Source organism: Lagopus leucura, unplaced genomic scaffold (assembly GCF_019238085.1).
Source record: "Lagopus leucura isolate 7727_CA_CO unplaced genomic scaffold, USGS_WTPT01 Super-Scaffold_100018, whole genome shotgun sequence".
NCBI lineage: Eukaryota > Metazoa > Chordata > Aves > Galliformes > Phasianidae > Lagopus > Lagopus leucura.
Window position 1 is genome coordinate 7,586,815 of NW_024962272.1, and position 20,166 is coordinate 7,606,980.

The 20,166-nt window shown below is 35.3% G+C and overlaps 1 protein-coding gene across 1 annotated transcript in view; it reads right to left on the minus strand.

Annotated features, from left to right (window-relative positions):
• The window catches only part of TRPM3 (transient receptor potential cation channel subfamily M member 3), a 249,388-nt gene that overhangs the window by 110,054 nt on the left and 119,168 nt on the right, over positions 1-20,166 (minus strand). The window contains exons 2-5 of the mRNA XM_042877368.1: positions 16,066-16,145; positions 15,030-15,234; positions 7,700-7,913; positions 5,453-5,577 (exon numbers count right to left, since the gene is read on the minus strand). Coding sequence (XP_042733302.1) covers positions 5,453-5,577; positions 7,700-7,913; positions 15,030-15,234; positions 16,066-16,145 — 624 coding nt within the window. The remainder of the gene's footprint in view (positions 1-5,452; positions 5,578-7,699; positions 7,914-15,029; positions 15,235-16,065; positions 16,146-20,166) is intronic.

Sequence of the window (20,166 nt, forward strand, 5' to 3'; positions counted from 1 at the left end):
ACCTTTGTTCTTTCAAATCTCTTATATTTTACAGGCAAGATAAAAGGCTGGAAAAAGTTTAACTTTAATCTCTTCTCATCCTCTTTGCAGTCTGAGAAGAGAGAATAATTTTCATCCTCTTTCCACATGAAGAGGGGGGAATAATGTCCCCTGGCAATTTTTCTGAAGAGTTTAAAGGAAGCACTTATGCTCAAGACAACCCTTCTAAGTATAGGATAACAACTGTGAGAGCAGCATGCTGTGATGCAATAGCCACACTGCTCAAGGTGAGGACTCATTCCCTGTGCTGTCAATAGGTGAGGAGGTGGGCCAAATGCAGTGCTCGTCTCTGCCTCCTGAGGAGACAGCAAGCTTGGACTAAAAGCACTAGTACACTTCTTTTACATTTCCCACAGGTACATGATACTGAGCATAGAGACAGTGCCTTCAGGTATCTCAAAAGGGACAATGAGAAAAAATGTAATACAGTAATTAGTGGCAGAAGATAAATGAACCAGGTGCTGGGGGCCCTGAAGTGGGGGCCAGTCATTGACACTGGCTGGTAACCCAATGCAGTAAAAGAGATCCAGCTTGTGTCTTGGCCTGTACCACACCTCCTAATGCATTTCCCCACCACTGCTGAAGCATGCATGTGTCATGCTATTCAACACACAAATCTAGATGCAGATAAGGCATTTACAACAAACTCAGTATGTTCAGTGTAACGGTGCAAGAAGAAAGAAAGATGTAAACTTTGCTTCTGAAAGACTGAGCAGCTGTTGTTCAAATTATGCCTTTTGTGATGCCTCACTATTCTGGGGTACCCAAGGGAACAGAACAGTTCTAGGTTTAATTTAAAGGATCCCAGAAGCATCCCTGTCCAAAGCCTGTATATGCTGCAAATATTACTGTCCCCAGCTTTGCCTCAGACATGCTTCTCACACTGTAGTTTGCAATGAGAGCTGAATCTCTCTTCCCTACGCTTTTCCTTGGAGTAATTATTTGGTGGCTCAAACCTGACATGAAAAAGAGACTCTGATGCTTTGACACAAGACAAAAGTCATAGTGAAATGAATTTGTAAATTACTTTTCGTCACCTATAATCTTTTTCCAGAATTCTATTTAACTACAAGTAATGTATTTCTTTGAAAATAATAGAAAAATTATCTACCAAAGTAAGTCAGATCTTGCCTGAGATTTGTAACTTTTACTGTTATTCTGAAATCTGCAGAGTAGTTAAAGCAAAGCTGAATCTTTCTTACACTATAAAACAGAGATGTGTAAAAGAGAAAAGGAAGTCTCATGCTGTTTAAAGGAGTTTCATGCTGTAGGCTAACATTATTATCCGGTCTTACTAAGTAAAAATGAAAGCATGTAACCCCCCCCCCCCTTAAGCATAAATGAATATTTTTTTCTCATTTGGATAACCTTTAGTCATCTCAAGGAAGATGGTGTTATTCTGAAAATGAAAGGCACTTGGTTCTGGCACAGTGGTACTCAGCTGAAGTTATTTATAATGAGGTATTTACAGAAGAGATCAGTGAGAAAGGAGTGAGCATAACCTGGTGTGATGGTGAAAGTAAGTCTTTCTCAGTCAATCTAGCTGTAATACCTAGTAAAGAATCCCAGATCTATAAGCATTCCACATCAGATGCATTTTCTTCATTTCCAGTTGGCGCTAAACTTGTCGTATAACTACAGACATGCTTTACCCGTGTCCACTGTTATAGAAATAAGTGACTTGAATGTTGTGTGGCAATCTCATCTGTAAATTCCAACATAATTCTGAAAAAGCGTTCTGTTATTAGGCTGTAACTTTCAATAATTAAGTTTTAAACTTTCAATAATTTCCTGGTGATACACTACAATAAGGAAGGTCCTTGTCTGTCCTGAATAAGCTACCCTGTCTGTTATTGTCCCAGTGATTTTGAGAAGTTCATAACACTTGACTTCAGACAACTTCCCTGTTGTGATGCAGCCTTCCAAAGTGCACATAACCTTCCAGCTTTGAAATGGCCTCCCTGTTCCACCATCCAAATCAATACTGAAAAACTTAAAATATTAGCAAGTAGGGCAGGACTACTGAGATCTGCTGTACTGTTTGAGCACCCTAGAGAAAACTTTGTTGATGACATGCTTTCACACCCAGTTAAAGTTATAAAATCCAACATCTGTGCTGATATAAAAAATGGTGGTTATGAAAGTACAGTTTTTAATAATTCTAGACACAGACTGAGAAAGTCAGATTCTATTTTTTAGCAAGATAAATATGTAGGGTTGGATTCAACTTATGTGTAGTCCAATATAGGCCTTATATGAAAGACCATTTTTACTTTTCATTTTTATAATGTCAACCGTACAAGAGAGTAGACTTTTAGTAGCAGAATACTCATCACTTGTGTACTTTTCATTTTCTGCTTTTTTTTTTTTTCCCTTGATGTTCTGAACAAGTCCATAAAGAATATCTGCTAGTGACAATGTTCCCATTGTAAGCATCTGAATTCCAAAGAGTAAAAAGTATAATTTATTCTGGAACATGAAAATGGTTGTACATAAATATGCTATACAATATATGGTAATATTTGGTAGGTGTTATGTATATATATGTAGTAATTTGCTGTGTGAAAGTATTTTTCTTTCTGTTAATACATTTTTGCTTACATGCAGTTGTTCATTTATGTTATTTACTTATGGTACAGGTTTAAAGAGAAAGCTTGTATTTTGCATTGTGTGCTCTGCTGCACAGATTTCAGCTGACCACAGATACTTTCTCTTTATTGGATAGAGCCTTTGATAAAAATTGTAAGTATCTACCTTCTCCAGAATCTCTGGTGAGTTTCATTTTATGCCATGCACTCACTGCTGAGTGCAATTCAAATATCAAAAGAGAAATATGGGAAGAGAAACACAATAACTCACAAATGAAATGCACAAAAAAAGGTAGAAAAATTATGAATTTCCTCTTATGTTGACCTGCTGAATCTATAGAAGGAGAGATTTTTATAGCAGGCATGGAAAAGTGGGTAACAGGTTTTGGAGTGATTTGGCATGGCAGCACAGGAGATCAATTTTACCTTTTGATGAAATCAATAAGAAAAAGGATTTTGGCTTTTTGTTTTCAAACCTTGAATCACTAAACCAAGGCATCCTGCTTAAGGTCATATACTAAAGCACTGCTAAAGATCAGGGACATATCATATTACTGGGAAAGTTCTTAACTAAGTCAAAGTGTAAAAGCATATATACACTTGAAGCTGAAATAATAGCTACTCTGGACGAAAAAATGAGACTTGGTTGACTTCACAGAGCAAAGAGCAAGTAATGAAATCAAAGTAGTCCTAATCCAGACACTGTTCCTACTATGGTGATGAGCAATTAAGCTCAAGCGAGGGCTGAACAGACCCTGCAAAGGAAGACTCAATGACACGCACACTATAGAGACTCACAGACTGCGTTTCTTTAGATGGAAAAATGCCTCCATGTGTAAAGGGAAGAATGGCTGTAACACAAGTTTTCCACCAGATTAAGCAAGCAACATTACTTTCTCAGCTTTTGTATTAGAAAATTGGAAATAAATCAGCAGTCTAACTTTCTTTTGAGTGCCCTGTTTTTAAATTAGAATTTAAATGTGTTAAGCTGGGCACTGTTTTGTACTGTATTGATTTTACCATATCAGAGTAAGATTGGTCTCCTCAGGGACTGTTAGCTGTCAAAAATAACAAACAAAATAACAAACATCAGTAATATTTTGCTTAATTTACTTGCCCACTTATCTTCATGAGTCTGAAGAGAACCCTTGGGCTACCCAGGAGCTGACTGATATGGCCGGTAAATGTAAAACTTCTCAGCTATGACTTCAGTCGTGACACAGGCCAGAATAGAGTCAGAGAATTAGCAGAAACAGATCAAACCTGGTGAGCCACAAAGCATGGAGAGGCAGCGTGTACTGGGGCATGTGCACTGGCGGAAATAAACTCCTCCTATTCTCCACTAATATTCCATGATTACTTTCTGTATCCAATGCTGTTCCAAGCAGTGAGGGTATGCTTTGACAACACCCCAATTTTGATCATAATTTAACCAGACATAGTGCATATAGGCATAAAGCCATGTTGATGCTGGAGTTCAACAGGCCTTTCACTATTGGCTGACGTTTTTTTTCTGCCATGCAATCTTTTGTGCCTTGTGTGTTTTTCTTAATGATAGTTCATTTTACATTCTTGTGGTACTATTTATATTCCCCCTTCTTGGTTCATTTCACAGCATTCACCTCTAATGAGCCAGTCAATACAGTGCACTTTGATTTTCAAAACACTTGCTCACCAAGTGTTTCAAAAGAAACTGCATACACTGAAAATTCTTTGAGGGTTTAGTAACAGGAAATTATAGAGAAAAGGATGGAAAGTGCTAAGAAAGAAAGGTTATTTTTTGCCACAACTAATTACTAAAAAGATTAATAACAAGTGGCCTACCAAAAAATGAGGCCAAAATGTAGAGGTTTGAGGTCAATGAATGCAAAAAGCTTGCAGACAATTCAGTGGACTATGAAGAGCTGACGAAAGCTTTTATAATGTAGCCTGACAAGATTATCAAATGGAAGATGAAATGCAATATTAGTAAGCATAAAGCTTACATGTCCAATAGAAAGCAGTAACACCCAAGATGCCTCAGTGTTGCATTATTCCACCAATCAAACTTTTTATGGAAATATCAGGGGTCACAGAGCTCAAAGGAAAAAATTCTATTTTGTCTACCAAAGATGTATTTTAGTACTGCTTTTGTAGCTGGTGATATCTCTCTAAGTGTAGCTCTAATGATGCAGTCATGGCTGCACTCATAGAAGACTTTACCTAAAAATGTTTGTTTCACTTCTTTTTTTTTAAACTGTTATTCCTTTCTCTGTGATGATAAGACTAAGAATTTTTGATTTATCAGAAGCCACTCATCTATTTCAAATGATGATAGTTAATTTTTCTGAGTGACAGAAATATGTCCTGTTAGAAGGTAACTGTTATGATTCATTGAGGTTTGATCTCATGGCCAATATTTATAAGATTTTTCTCAGTTGAGGTAATAAAAAGTAATAAGATGGAATATGTTGCATGGGAGACTGTCAGTAAGTATGAATATAACCAATACATCATAATACTGTTGCAAAATGAATCAGACTTCAAGCTTTCCAGTGCATAACGATTAAAAGATGAAACTTTAGTACATTTTCTTCGTGATTTATTTTAAAATAAAGTATATGTTCTAGAAAGTACTGCAAATTTCTATTTCTTGACCTCTTGTTTTTTTTTTGTTGTTGCTATGTCAAAATTGTTATCACCCATAGTGGAAGCTCTGGGTGCGTACTGATTTTCTGTTGTTGTTAGAGGCATTAATTCTATGAGAAGTTCAGGATGAAGAGAAAAGGAAAATAACTGCAAAATTTATATATATTAGAGGTTATCTATGTCCACACAAGACTTACATCTTTGCCAATCAGATCCTCTTGATTTTCCACGATCCCCCAGGGAGCTATACCAATGGTGCAGATCTTCCCTCGGGATTTTGAGGCATGATCTTTCAGTGCATCTCCAACATGTCGAATGACTCCTGGGGGGAAAAAGCATAAAACAGAGATTTAAAAATAATGACACTTCTGTTCATTTTGGTATGGATTTATATGTTATGATATGGTAAGCATCCTATTTTTAGGGATCTCCTATGCAATGGATGAAGACAACTTAATGCTCATCAGTCAAGATATGAATATTTTTTCACTGATTACTATTATAGAAATATTATATGTTTGTTTTATCTATGCTACAAAATTATTAAATGAGGTAGCAGGAAAAATATTTATGCAGGCCTAGAAATAAAAAGAGAAAAAATGAGAGCTGACTGTAACTTGCTTATCTGCACTTGTGTTCACAAATGCACATGCATGCAAACAGACACATGATATGTGTATCCTTCCCAAACACAGAAACAGACACAACAATGAAAAAAGAAAAGACTAAGACACTTTGTGCCAGAATAAAGGATAGAAATTTGAAAAAATTCTTTCTCTGCTGTGTGGTGATCTGTTCAGACATTTTTTGCAAAAATCCACAATCACTTGAGGATCAGCAAAAATATAGAAATTAGTATAGAGAGAATGACTGCTCCCTGTTTCTCTTTCCTGTGCTTTCTGATACTCCTGTTTGTATGCTTTTGATGCACTTTGTCAGTGTTCCAGATGTATCCTAATGCAGAGGACATAATCCATTCTTCCTTCATTTTCACAAAATCAGTTTTTGACCCACATATCAATAATTTATTTATTTATCTATCTGTCCATCCATTTATTTATCTGTTGCATCCAGCCGCACTGCGGCAGACCTTAGGATTTGCTGTGGTTGTTATCTCTTACTCAGTCTCTCCGTTTGCTTCTTTTTCTGACTCCATGAATTTGAAAATAACTGGATTATAAATGTAACAGTCACACAGTAGGTAAAATTCTAGTTGAGCTTATCTGCACTTTAAATGAACCATGTAAAAAATAAAGAGACAAAACACTGAAGTGTGTTTCCTTCCTGTGGTTTAAAAGGAAAAAGAAACAACCACTCTCTCCTTGTGAAAGAATCAGCTATAATTTAAACTATAACCCAGAGTATAAGAAACAGACCAAAAATTACACCTCTTATTTTCTATTTATATTGCTGATGTGATAAAACCTATTATTGTTTTAAATTTTATATGCCCTGTAAGCCAAATAGCCAAAGACTCTCTTTTTGCACGCATATTCAAATGCATAGGAGTTGATCCCCAAAGCATTAAAACTAATGCATGATAGAGTGATTGCAATATATTCCATTGATAGTAAGAGGATACACTCTGTGGGATTACTGAAGTAATAAATTACAGTGTTACTGCAGCAAATAAGAATGGCAAGAATTGACAAGTACGTCAGTCCTGGCTCAAAACTTTTTGCACTTATCTTTAGCAGAAATCTTTGTTTTTCTCCTGACTCTCTCCTCTACTCTGTCTCCTTGCAGGGAGGATAGCTGGGAAGCTAATTCCCAACATTTATTTATCTAGGGAACGAGGTTTAGCAGATTATTCCCCAAACTGATGTGCTGTCTCACAGAAGAGTTGAGCCAGCTGCTGTCTTGGGTTCTTAGAAGGCCCATATGGTATGTTACAGATGTATTCAACTTTGAATACAAATGACGATATTATCTCCCTTGCTACAGGGGTAATAGGAAAATATAGGTCTGCAGGAAAGGAAAAAGTGATACTTATTCACAGTAAAGTTTTCTATCACATCAACATTTTTTTTTTTTCCTTTAGCATTTCAGATCATCTTAAAAAAGAAAGTGAAATATCTTTTCTGGACAAAAATGTTTTTTGTTTTATGCAATATAAGTTTAACTTCTTGAGCTTCTGGTTAGTATTCTGTCTCTGTAGGTGATTGTTGACCTTGTCAAGTCTTCAGGACTAATATAATTGCCTTACAGGAGGTTTTATTTTTATCTCTCCAGTGTGTTTTTCCTGCTTAACTAATCCTTGTATTCCTTGGTAGCTGCCATACTGGTATCAACTTGGCATTTTCATGTTCACACACAGTACCGTCAGCACTAATAAAATAAAACATGCCATGTTTACCTAATCCGATCAGCCCTATTTTTTTCTTATGTCAGACTGATGAAATCTCATAGATGCCACTGTGATTTCATTTCAAGGTTGCTGTTACCTGTGTTTACTCCTCCAGTGAATATCCACGCTCCAGTTGTCATAGCAGCCTTAATGAGGCCTTTCCCAAAGACTTGCTTGAGCTTTGGTTGAAGTTCAAAATTCTGAAGGCCCCCATGCACAGAGATGAGAAGTTTTGGGAGCTCAAGCTGCCACTCTTTGGTCATCAGGTGCAGAAGAAGGTCAGGTTTTGTGTCAAAAGACACACGTACATACTGCAGAAATAAGGGCAGTAGTAAAGAAAAAAAAAAAAGATTGGTTATACTTAGTGATGCCTAATGCATATGACCTATGCCCATTAGAACACAGAAAAAAAAGGCAAATTTCATGATAAAGGTATTAACTAATTGCAAAGCTAATAATTTTTGCAGATTTTTGTAAAAAACTAGGCTACTAGGAACACTTTCAATTCACAAGCTGGATGGTTATCCTTTTAGGAAATTATGATTTGTATCTATATGCTTAGCGATGTTTCATAGGTATGTGTCTTGAAATTAACAATGCAGAAAATGGAAACATTTAAGCAGTCTGACAAAAACAACCCAGTCACAACTGAATTTGCTAGTATCTTATTTTGAAATTAACAAAATCAAACACTCAAAACAGGAAGTAACAGAAATAAGTTTGGTTATTCAATTACATACAAGTTTAAACTGAGATTATGAAAGATGCACTTTTCAAATGAACAAATGCTGTTTTACAACTTACAGACTAATTTGCACATATTCAGGAATTTGCCTGACAACGCATAGGCCCCTTAAAATTATTCTGAAACACAGTTAGACATTTCCAGATCTTGGCTCCTCTGTGTTGCATCTACAGTATTTTGTCCCAAGGTAGAATATGTCCATCTTCATGTGTGTGCCTTCAAATTCTCTACAGTCCCACTACAATGCACACAGACTTCTCTCCCCCTGGTAAGCCCTTCTCTCTTGGGTTCTTTTCCTCACTCTTTCCGTTTCTGATATATGAATAGTTTCACAAAACTTGTACCACGGCAGATGCTTTTTTGATTTTTTTTTTTTATACAGCACCAAAGGCTTATAAAAGATGATATAAAAACTTTCTATAGCCTACAAGATTTGGAAGGGCCAGCTTTTTCAAATAAAGTAGGTTATCAAAAGCCAGTAACCTATCAAATGTCTGTTTGAACCAATACCTATAGAGTTATTTCAGGATTCTTTCCCCTGATAGCTTGTCAGAACAGACATCAGGTACATAACACAGCTTGTTTTCAGCTGTAGGAACATCCAGATCTACATTACTCATTGTGGCATGACAAATAACATAATATCCACATATATAATGTAATCCCATTGTCCCGTTTTATCATGTCTAATTGTATTTATAGCCATAAGATTGTTCTGCTTTACTAAGCACATGTTAGTAAGATGGACATCTCTCCAGTTGAGTAAGAAATATGGACTCAACTTCTCTTTCAGGAAGAAATTGATTATACCGAAGGTTTCTTTGCAAGAAAGAACGAATAGCCATTTCCAGCATTTCTGGAAGCAGAAGCCTATCTGTGCAAATCACCTGAGGAAAGCAGGTGGGACACAGCCAAACTGAAAGATGAGCATCAACTTGTGAATCTATATTTGTCCCAGTACATCAGTAATGTTCTCTATAACTGTCATGCACATTCTTAACAACTGCAAGACAAACACCATACAATAATGATGTTTGGCATAGTGTATGGTACTCCTGAGCTTCTATATGTTAATTGTATCAGCAGCACCTACCATTCAACTTCATGGGAAAATCTTATTGACCAGATCAGATGGTGAGAGTAGTGGTTTTGATTAGAATTCAGGGGCTGCCAAAATTTTAACACACTGGAGAGGTGTTAAGTGACTTAATCCGAATTCCATTTGCCCTGACCATAGGGACAACCAACCCTGCAAAGTGCTACTACTCGTTAAACTGCAGGCACTGACACAGAAACATCATCCTTTGAACGTGTACAAAAACACTATCCTGCTCTAAGTATGGAGATTATGTTTTGGTATCACTGCCACCTCAGTGTGTTTGTGGGAAAGTTGGACTGTGAGCTACAAGCAGATAATTAGACAAACTGAATTCATATCAGTAATGACCAAAAGATACTTTTGGAAAGCACAGGCCACAGCATCATTCTGTCTGCTACTAAAATGAAGGTACCAGTGACATCAATTATATATTACATAATCCATCCAGTAACTGTTTTTTTATTTTATTTTTTAGTGTCTTTTTATACCCTGACAGACTTGATTTCAACATATGACCATAAAATGGAAGATCACCATGTTTGTCTTGCCCACTCAATACCACAACTAGTGTTGAGGCTGTCAGTAAGAGCACCATTTGATGCCAACACTTGTTTCCTTTTTTTTTAAATCAAATTGCATCCTGAAAAATAACCATGCATACTGCCCATCAAACAGCCAAATGTTTGCAAGTTGGACTCCAATGCCTTAGGGCAAAAGTCAAGGTTACTGAGTGGTAAAAATATGACTGTTACTCAAGAACAGCCATCTTATGAAAGTACATGGTGCATAATAGCTGGTGAGAGTCACGGGAAGGAGAAAGATTCAGAATAAAGCTTGATTTTATTTTATTTCATCAATGAAAATATCTTCAGATAACATTCTGTGATCTTCCAACACTGCTCTTCTGGTTCTCTTTGATGCAAGCAAAGACTGGGTGGATATTTCCACAGTCTCAGATAAGATTCCAGCACTGCAGATAGTTCTACAAGCTAAAGATTGATTCCTCAAAGTGTAACTTTCACAGAAAATAAGTCTGACCCTTTTCTCACTAAATTCAATAGCAAAACTGTAACTTAGAGCAAAACCAAATTAGTTCCTTGTAAGTTAATTTTCTCCTTAACATCTGAAGGCTTCTCTAAGTTTCACTAAACAGCCAGTGGAAGGAGCATCATTGATTTACATGGCTTTTGAACAGTTATCGTTCTGTGTTATTCTCCATTTTTCTTCATATATGACACCATATTTTGAATTCTTTTAAATGCTCTTCGAATATAAATTCAATAACAAAATAAAAGGCTTGATACTTTTTTTCTGAGTTATACAATTTAAATTATTATCTCTACATTTTCACAACACTCGTGGCTTTTTACACAGCCTTGACAAGACTCAATACATTTGAAAAGCAAAAATACACATTTATGTTGTTGATTTCTAAACAATGTTATTAAAGTATATGTGTGAAAAACCCATATGTAAGCAAGTCTATGAGAGAAACAGTATATATGCTTCAGAATTCTATTTATGTACTTTAATGATCCCATGATCCATAAGAAACATTAAGCCAAGATATTATTGGAATGGATTTGATTAGGAGAAAGATATTAAAAAGTACGATGAAAGAATTTAACTCACTAAAGTTCTTCAAACAACCATCTTCTAGGTAACCTTGAAAAACCATGATCAAAGGAATTTTAAAGTTATAAGAATATTATGTAAAGGTGTTTTTTTTTTTTCCCCTCTATGAAAGGGCAGATGCTAAATTTTAAGAACTAGATAAGGTTAGTCATAGGATGAATGCAAAATGCATCACAGCAAAATAGCCTAAGCTAGTGAACTAATGAGCAGAATGTCTCTGTTTTGAAATTATTCCGATTAATGCCCATAATTGGAATGCATTCTGTCACTTTAATAATTACACTCAGAGTCAGGGTAATAAATTGCTAATATATAGTTACAGGAAATCATGCGTGCTATTTCTTAAATTACTAAATGCCAAGTGATACAAGAGGATTCGATTTTATTAATCACTTTTCTCTCCTTTCTCTTAAATTGACTGATTTATTGCAAAGGCTATTGAAAAGGTTTGTGTATTCCCACATCTTTCTCTGTTCTCACCTGTACATTTGCTGTAGAACAATGAACAGCAAAATCATTAAATGTGTTTCTTAAAAGTTAATGGCATGAGCCGCTTGTAAAGAAAGCAACAGATGATTGATAAAATACCCTTTAAACCCTTAAAATTTTTACAGGATCATCTGTATTTACAGGAAGTCTGAATGAAAGGCCTCTTCAGTAATTGATCTCATTAACAAATATTATGAAACCTCTGCTATGTGTTTATAATCTGTTGTATTCTCACCTATTTATTGATTCAAATATCTTAGTGTAGTCTCTCTGAAGATTAACATCTCAACTGTATTAGCAGAATTCATTCTGTTTGAGAATTTTTGTTTTATGTGTTTTCAGAATCCAAATCAATGGCATAGCCAATCCTACTGGCAACAGAAATCTGAAATTCTCTTCACTGTTTCATTTCAATTTATATCTGCTGTTAAAATTGCTCTTTTTTTCCCAACTACAGACATTATTTTTAGTAGTCTGGTGTCAACTGTTATAAGTTTGTGCTGCTCTTTTAGCTTGAAAGTATGCATGCAAAGTACTATATTTTACATGCAAAAAATGTATATTTTCCATCAAATTCATATATGTATTAATAAAATCCAATTCTATTATTTTCAGTGGAGGAAATAATTATCTGTCAGTCTTATATCTACTGATCTGTTGCATGAATTAACTATGGGTACTAGTTCCCCATTGCAAATCTGAGGTTACAGTTGGTTCTGTTACAAAATACCATCTCATTTCTTGTAGCCTTCATTCAGGATAAGCTACTAGATTTGCTCTTCACACAGAACAAGATGGTGCTCTTCTGTTGTGTGTTTACCACGCTTAAAAATTTCAGATATAGGCATTCATTTCAGGATAATAAATAAATAAAGTTCTTCCTTGAAGCTCTGCTTGATCTTGGTTATCTTGCTAAATCTTGCTCATTTATAAGTTTATTCTTTTAGGCAATAGGCATATAATTAACCTACTTCTTAATGTGACTATTAGGAAAAAATCAGCTTTTATGCTATAGTGATATTTTATATCCAGTAATTAGAAAATAACTAAGTAGTCTATTTTTAGATAAGAACTAAGATTCATTTTTCACATTGTGTTACGTCCAATCCTTCCCTCCCTCCCTCCTCCACTTGATTTATGTTCCAGGTTTGCTGCTTTTGGGTTCTGAAATGTGGACAGAAAAAACATTTATTTGGTAAGTTTGTTGCTTATTATGGGAAAGATCTTGTGTAAAGCAAATTCAGAGACAGAAGTTTCATTTTTTTTTCTGTTAATAAAACTGCAACAGCTAGTTAGCCAGCTCCTTGACTAAAATCTACCCTATTATTATGTGTGGTACTGAAATTACGATTATAAGGACATCTTCACACTATTTTTAGTGATAAACACACTATAATATAACAAAATTTGATTTTAATTAATATTAATATTATTAACCAATTAATTGTCATTATTATTCATTATTCACTCCTCATTTGTGCTTTAGACATCTGATATTAGCCAAATGGGACTTTCAGAGGTTTTTAGTGAATTGCTAAATTTGAAGCACTTTTCCTACTAGCAGAATGACAGAATTTCTGGAGCTTTTGAAGAGATATTTAATTTACAAAGAATTCTGTTCCTATGCTTTAGGTGTAGGATCATAGATACAGCCATCATCCTGATTCTAGAACTATTAAGATAAATCCAGAATTTTTTAAGGAATAAATGTTTCATCTATACTTTTCCTTGAATTTTTAGTTATTTATATCTCTGAGATTTTTTAACCTGCTTTTCTTCCCTTTTCCAAATACTTTATGGTCTTACTTTTGTTTGCACTCTGCATCAAGGTTTCTCTGTTGTTCACTTTGACTTCATTTTATTTCAAATATATTTGTTTGAGCACGTGGCATATACCTTGAGGCATCTCCTGTTCTCTTATGGTACCAGAATCCCAACAGAGAAGACCAGAGATCTTGTAGCACAATTAATATCAACACCTTCCCTAAACTCCTAATTAGTACAAAGCTGCTCCAAATGCCTTGGGCAGTTTGTTGCTTTAAAGAGCTCTTCATGTATATAACTCAGAAAGTTCTACTGTTTACTCCCTCTCATAAAGAGCTTAAAGTAATGTAATCATATACAGATAATAGCATGATGGTAACTTCTTCTCTGAAACTATTTCAGTTTTGTTGAAAAGCATTCTGTTTTATTCCTGGTCTTTGTGAAGATTCCAACAACATAGTTTGTTTCATATTGGGGCCGAGGAGGGTGTCAATTTTTTTCAGTCTAAATGTTATTTGCTCAATCATATTATCTTTCTAGCAACGGCCTTGCAGACTTTTAGGTGATTATTTACCAAGCGAACATAAGGTGTCTATGATACTTGCAAAGAAATTACCTAATTTGCTGTTTGTTTCTTGGGTCAACAGTGTTTTCTGGTTTCCTGTAGCAGAATCCATCCATCTGGTTAAACAGAACTAATCACCCAAGTAATATTTCCACGTCTATCCACCACGTACACATCTGAGCAAAATACTAGGCTCTTTGTAGTGCAGTATTGAGCCTGCCATCTATCTAATCTTTCTAATAGTACAACAGTCCTGAGAATCCTGCAAGGAACTACTCACACAAAGAAGATAGCAAGATAGCACTAGGTTGCTGGGCAGGTTATTCTGGAGAGCACCAGTGGGTTTTGGCTCTCCTTACAGCTGCCCAGAGCTCTGTCTTAGACACAGTATGCTAGATACAGGCTTGCTTTTGATTCCCAAAGTCACAGGAACTGCAGTTTAGCTCTAGCTAGATACATCTTTTCATGAATGCCATGTAGAAATACATGCATAGGTTAGTGTGTGCACTGCAAACTTCTATCACTTAATGGAAAAATGCATTCAGATTAACTTCATAACTTTGTATTACTTCATAACATTGTATTAGGAATGAGTCGTAATACAGGCTTCCTTGTTCAAGAAAACCTGTAGCAGAAAAACTATTTCTCAGTTCTTTGCTTAGACATTGGTAGGCCTCTTGTTTTGCTGAAAGATAAGCAAGTAAATCCAAATAGTCTATCCTTCAACATATGTGTGGAGGAACTCTTTGGAAATCTATCTCAAATTTGTCAGCCTTGCAGACACACCCAGCAATGGGAAGCCACAGCTGAATTCTAAAGCACTCAGAAAAAGATAGATAGGGGATCACTGAAAGAAAATTAAGATATCTGCATGTTAGTATGTCTTTAGTTATTACAAAAGTAGCCCGTTCTATGCTACCCTCTAGTTTTTACAGTTCCTTCTGTTCACCAGTTGTTTGGAACACAATACATAGTAATGTATCCGGTGTTCTAACACTAAATAATAATTCAAAGTGAATTATTTGTTTCATATTTGGGAATGTTTTTCTTTTTTTTTTCTTCTTCTTCTTTTTTTTTTTTTAATCCAGCTAGCAACATTAGTTATTTATCTAAGAGAAAAGCATGATTACCATGGCTTTATTGGAGTGGCCTCCTCCTTGGAACTCAATGGTTCCAAAAGCATCCGTTGGGCTGAGCTGCGTGTGCTTGCTGATGGACCACTTCTCTGACTGGATGTCATTGCGAGTAAGCCTGCTCTCATTTTTCTCATTCTGGATAACGGAGATACTTGGAGTGAGTCCAACATGTTGACCTATTAGACGCCCACAGCAACACCTATGATATTAAACAAGCAGAAATCTAATATCACACGGATGTATACAAAAAAGACATAATAAACAGCCTATACATCTTCCCCTTAAAAACCTTTTCAACTCTGCAGATCTCATTTTTGCTATCCCAAACGAATATAGTACAGATATCAACATTTCTTTCTATATTCTGTTTGCATTATCACTTATTTCAATAACATTTTCTATGTCCTCAAAGGACATTAGGTTGACAATAGTCTTTTGCATGCACTAACAGATACTCAAAATTAGTAGTAGTTCACCACAATTTTCTGTATATATATTTTTGGCAATATTTTGTTCCAAATATTTGAAGAACCAGAAGGTTCCCTGTGAAGATGAGGAAATTCCTAGAGGGAATGGCCTCAAGTTGCACAGGAGAGATTCAGGTTGGATGTTAGGAAATACTTCTCTGGGAGAGTGGTCAGGTGCTGGAATGGGCTGCCCAGGGAGGTGGTGTAGTCATCGACCCTGGAGATGTTCAAGGGACATTTAGATGTGTTGAAGGACATGGTTTAGTGGGAAATATTGGTGATATCCACCAACTGAATGATCTTAGAGGTCTTTTCCAACCTTTGTGATTCTGTTATTCTAAATTAAACACAGACAAGGATGACCTTTCATGTCTCTTTTTGATGAAGTATGTTTTGAAATGTAAAAAAAATAGTGCTCATAGGAATCCATCTCTTCATCTGTAATTTAACCAATTATTAAATATCTCATTACAAAGTATTTTTATCTACATACAAACAGATGCGTATGGGTAAGACACTTCCATGTAACTGACTTGACTTTCATGCAAGTAGCATGCAATTACCTATGGGGGTCTTTGGCGCTGGGTATGATATGAACACATTCCCTCTTGTAAAAAGCTCTTTCTATCCATGATTTCTGTGCCTAAAAAGAGAGAGAAAATGCATTAGGTTCTGCTTGTTAAACACAGATTACAGTACCTTTGAAGAGAAAATTTAAAACATAAAAGAAAAAGTAGCTGACTTTGCATTTATGTACACAAGTACACAAATGCACAGTACACAAGTTGCACAGAGTAAGCACTTTCTATTAAACTTGTGGTTTCCTCCTCTATAGCACTCAAGAGAAGGTCCTACATTTTTTCATCTTCTCAAGCCAGTTGACTATTATGCTGTTAATTACATTCCTATAAGGGCAATCACTGGAGAAGAATTCCATCAAACTGTAAATTATTATTATCTTTTTGCAGTGGAGAGACAATCACAGCTGCTTGTCAAAAATACTTTTTAAATACAGTGACATAACTCAAATAAAAAAAGAATCTCAGAAACTAGAAAAAAATCTCAAAGTAAAATTGATAGCACCATGATTCAGTTGTGATTTTTAGTATCGGCGCCAGTGTGACTGTTTAACATAGAGCTAGAAAGTATAGTTTAATACATGGACATTCCAACAGAAAAAAAACAAAACAAAAACCAATCAATACCCAAAAAACAACAAAAGAGTTTCATTCTTAAAACACAGTACAAAAAGCTCTGATAAAGTCAGAGAATACATTAAGACTTAGATGACCAGTTTGTGTAAGTTACGAAACTCAGTCAAATGCAGCTATGTCAGTTAATTCCATTCCAATTCCTTGCCCAGATACTTTCAGGAAATTAAGTAATTTCTCTCAGATCAGTCTCCATTGTTAAATTATTTCATTTAATAAGCAGATACATTGGAATGTTCCTTAAAAAATTTATTACAAAAAAGGAGATTTTATAAAATATATTTAAATAATAAAATTACCTATTTAATTGTACAGCATAAACAGAACTAGAGTCACTATGAAGAAGCCATTTGGGAATTAAGTAAAGTAAAATGAGATCATTTAAATGAAATCTGAGCACCTTGCTTTTGTGAAAAAATACACTATGAAACAGCCTTTATAAAATTCCACACCTACTGGGCAACATCTTTTTGTTAGATAAATCTGTAGCCTACTATCATTTTTAAAGACAGAAGCATGTTTTTCTGGGATTTTTGGAAATCACTGCGAGCTGTGGAAATTTCTTGGAGTCAATTAACACCAGTAGTATAAGGTACCATGCTAACAATTCATAACTACATTCCTTATACCTCACTCATGGTACATAAAAAATTGATAACTCATGTTATGTAACAATATTTTATCTCTCAACTCTCATCTTTATTTGAAAAATCTGCTCGAATTCATGTTTTGCAAGAAAGGCAGGCACCTTAGCATAAAAAATGCCTATTAAAAATATTAAATAGAGCCATATTTGACTGTTCTTCCTTACTGTAGCAAACAGAAATTTAACCTGTTCAGAATGTAGGACAAGATTTGTATCATGTTTAAGCAAAGGACAACTAAATGAAAATTCTGAAAAATCTAAAAAGTCATAGTACACACAGGGAAGATTACCTTGAATTTCAAAATTATTGTACCTTCAAAATACTGGCAAGCAAGCCTATAGCACTAATAATCACAGCACTCTATTGAACATTTTTTCAATTTGATAGTCTTCAGGCAAGGAAATGCTTCTTAAAAACTAATTTTCTAGATTTGTTAAGATATTCAGCATGGACTTCAAGAACTTAACCTCTTACTGGAGAGCATTTGAAGCCTTGTGGAAAAACTAATGTTTTTCTTATTTTACTGTATCGTACTGTGTGTTGTATAGAAAAAAAGGAAGTTACAATTATTATTCAAGCATTATAATGCTAATAACTGAAATTACATTCTTTCCACCTACCTACCTACCTATTCTTGAAATTTCACCCTACTCTCAATTTCTAGAGTACACAAGTGTTCTATATTGCCTTAGGAGGGCAATGCTAAGAAACTGCGTGCTTATGAATCTCCTTTGTTACATGTATATAGTAACTTGATGAGAAAAGGATGCTTATTGACTAAGCCAACTTAGCTTACTGCATGTTTGTTTTAGCAGTAACTACATGCTTATGACACCCTCCATCTTCTCTAGAAAGAATGAGCAGCTTTTACCCAAAGGCAGAACTTCTACCATGATTCTCATCCATGTTGCAAAGACTCCCTGGAAATGTCCCTCATTAAATGTATTAATTAATACCTTTCTCTGCAGTTTACCTTGGTGAATTTACTTGGTACACAGACCTAATGCATCATTTTAAAAGATGACCACTAACGCAATTTATTTAAACGTCAAAAGTATTTGTAGAAAGGTAACATTGGAGTTGCACTCTTCTATACTCTCTGTCTATGCAGAAAAGAAACCCATATCTGCCTAATGTAATAATTGGAATCTTCATCACATTTCTTCAAATGTAAAATTAAAAAATAATAGCCTGATTTAAAAAAATCTTTTTTTTCATATCAAGGGAAAAAGACTTCTTGGGTTTTAGATTTCAAAGATAAAAAACCTGACAGTTAAGGCACACCAACACATGATTTTCTCATTTCAAATTTATTTCAAACTAAAAGCATCCAGTTCTACTACTCCATGTCAGTTACTGTTCTGTCATGGAGAACATTTGCAGTGAAATACAAGGCTTGGAGGTATAATAAATTTTATCACTTGCAGTAGGGATCTCATAGAGGAATTAGAATGATTTGAGGAAATTAACAAGTTAATTACGAAACAGTCTTTATTAAACTCTTGTTTATAATTTGAATTAATAAAGCAGTAAAAAGCTTAGAAAAGTATTTGCAATAACAGTAGAATCAAAAGCTTTTCTTCTGTATCTGCTTTTTCACAAGCATGCCTTCAACATTAATTCATAAAAAAATTTAAAGTCCACAGTGAATTCCTGAAGTGTATGTCACACTTACATTCCGATTTAGTTTACTTGTAACTTGGATCTCTCAATAAAATACCTCTGTCAGATATGTGTAAAATCCCACAGAGATCATTTTTGGGGGGGGGGCGGCCCTTTTTACCTGGTCATCACGCTTGGTGTCTAAGTCTATCCCAGAGCAAACTCTGCTGTAGACATTTTGCTGCTGCTGGTCATTGCTAACAAGACTTTTGTGTTTGCTCCCTGAGCAAGGCGTTCAGCCTGTTTTCAGGGATGGCAGCAGAGTGGAGTCCTTGTGCCCACTCACTGCTGCTTGCAATGTGCTGCTGTGGGATTAGCCTTGTTAAGGGTCTGGTGGACATGCGCTCACAGCCCCAAAACTCCCCTCATTTGAACATCTGATCTGACGCCAAAAGAAAAACAAATCCCCTGAGAGCTTGGATTTGACTGGCACAAGCTGTGACAGGCTTTTTTCCCCTTGTCGTTCCCCCTCAGAAAGCAAGCTTATGAAAGTGTGATAAGGTGCTCCAAGTCCCTAAAGTTCAACCCAGGAAAATAAATCCTTCAAAAGAAACAGTGTACTAAGCCAGAGGGAACCTGAGCACACAAGAGACATTGTTAATCTCCAAAGAATGAAAGCAGTGTGTTTACAGGGTAACTCAGAAATCCATACACAGCTGAAATATATTATGATTAATCAACAATGGCATTTTTCCAAAGAAGCCAGGGTTTGTCACTGTTTCTCACCACATTTGCTGTACTGTAATGAACATAACTTTTCAGAAAGTTACAAACATAAATCTTTGTCTTTCAGATATAAGCATGGCTTTCAGTTTAATTAAAAATCAGTAATGTAAAATACAACTTGAACATTTGAAAATTCAGGGATTAATTGAGTGACCCGTGTGAGTACCCATAAGTACCTATGTGATCTGAAGAGCATTTTCATATGAAAAGCATTTAGTTGTTGTTTTCTTTTTTTGAAATAATTTTACATTTTAAATCAATGACTATTTCAAGCTTTAAACAAAAATCAGTATTTTTACTTTTTTTTTTTCCCCTGTAAGTTTGGATGAATTCCTCTCTACTTCTACATATAGATACGTGTCCTCCTCTCCTTTTCAGTGAAATTTCCATCTCACACATATAAAACAAGCTGTCCACC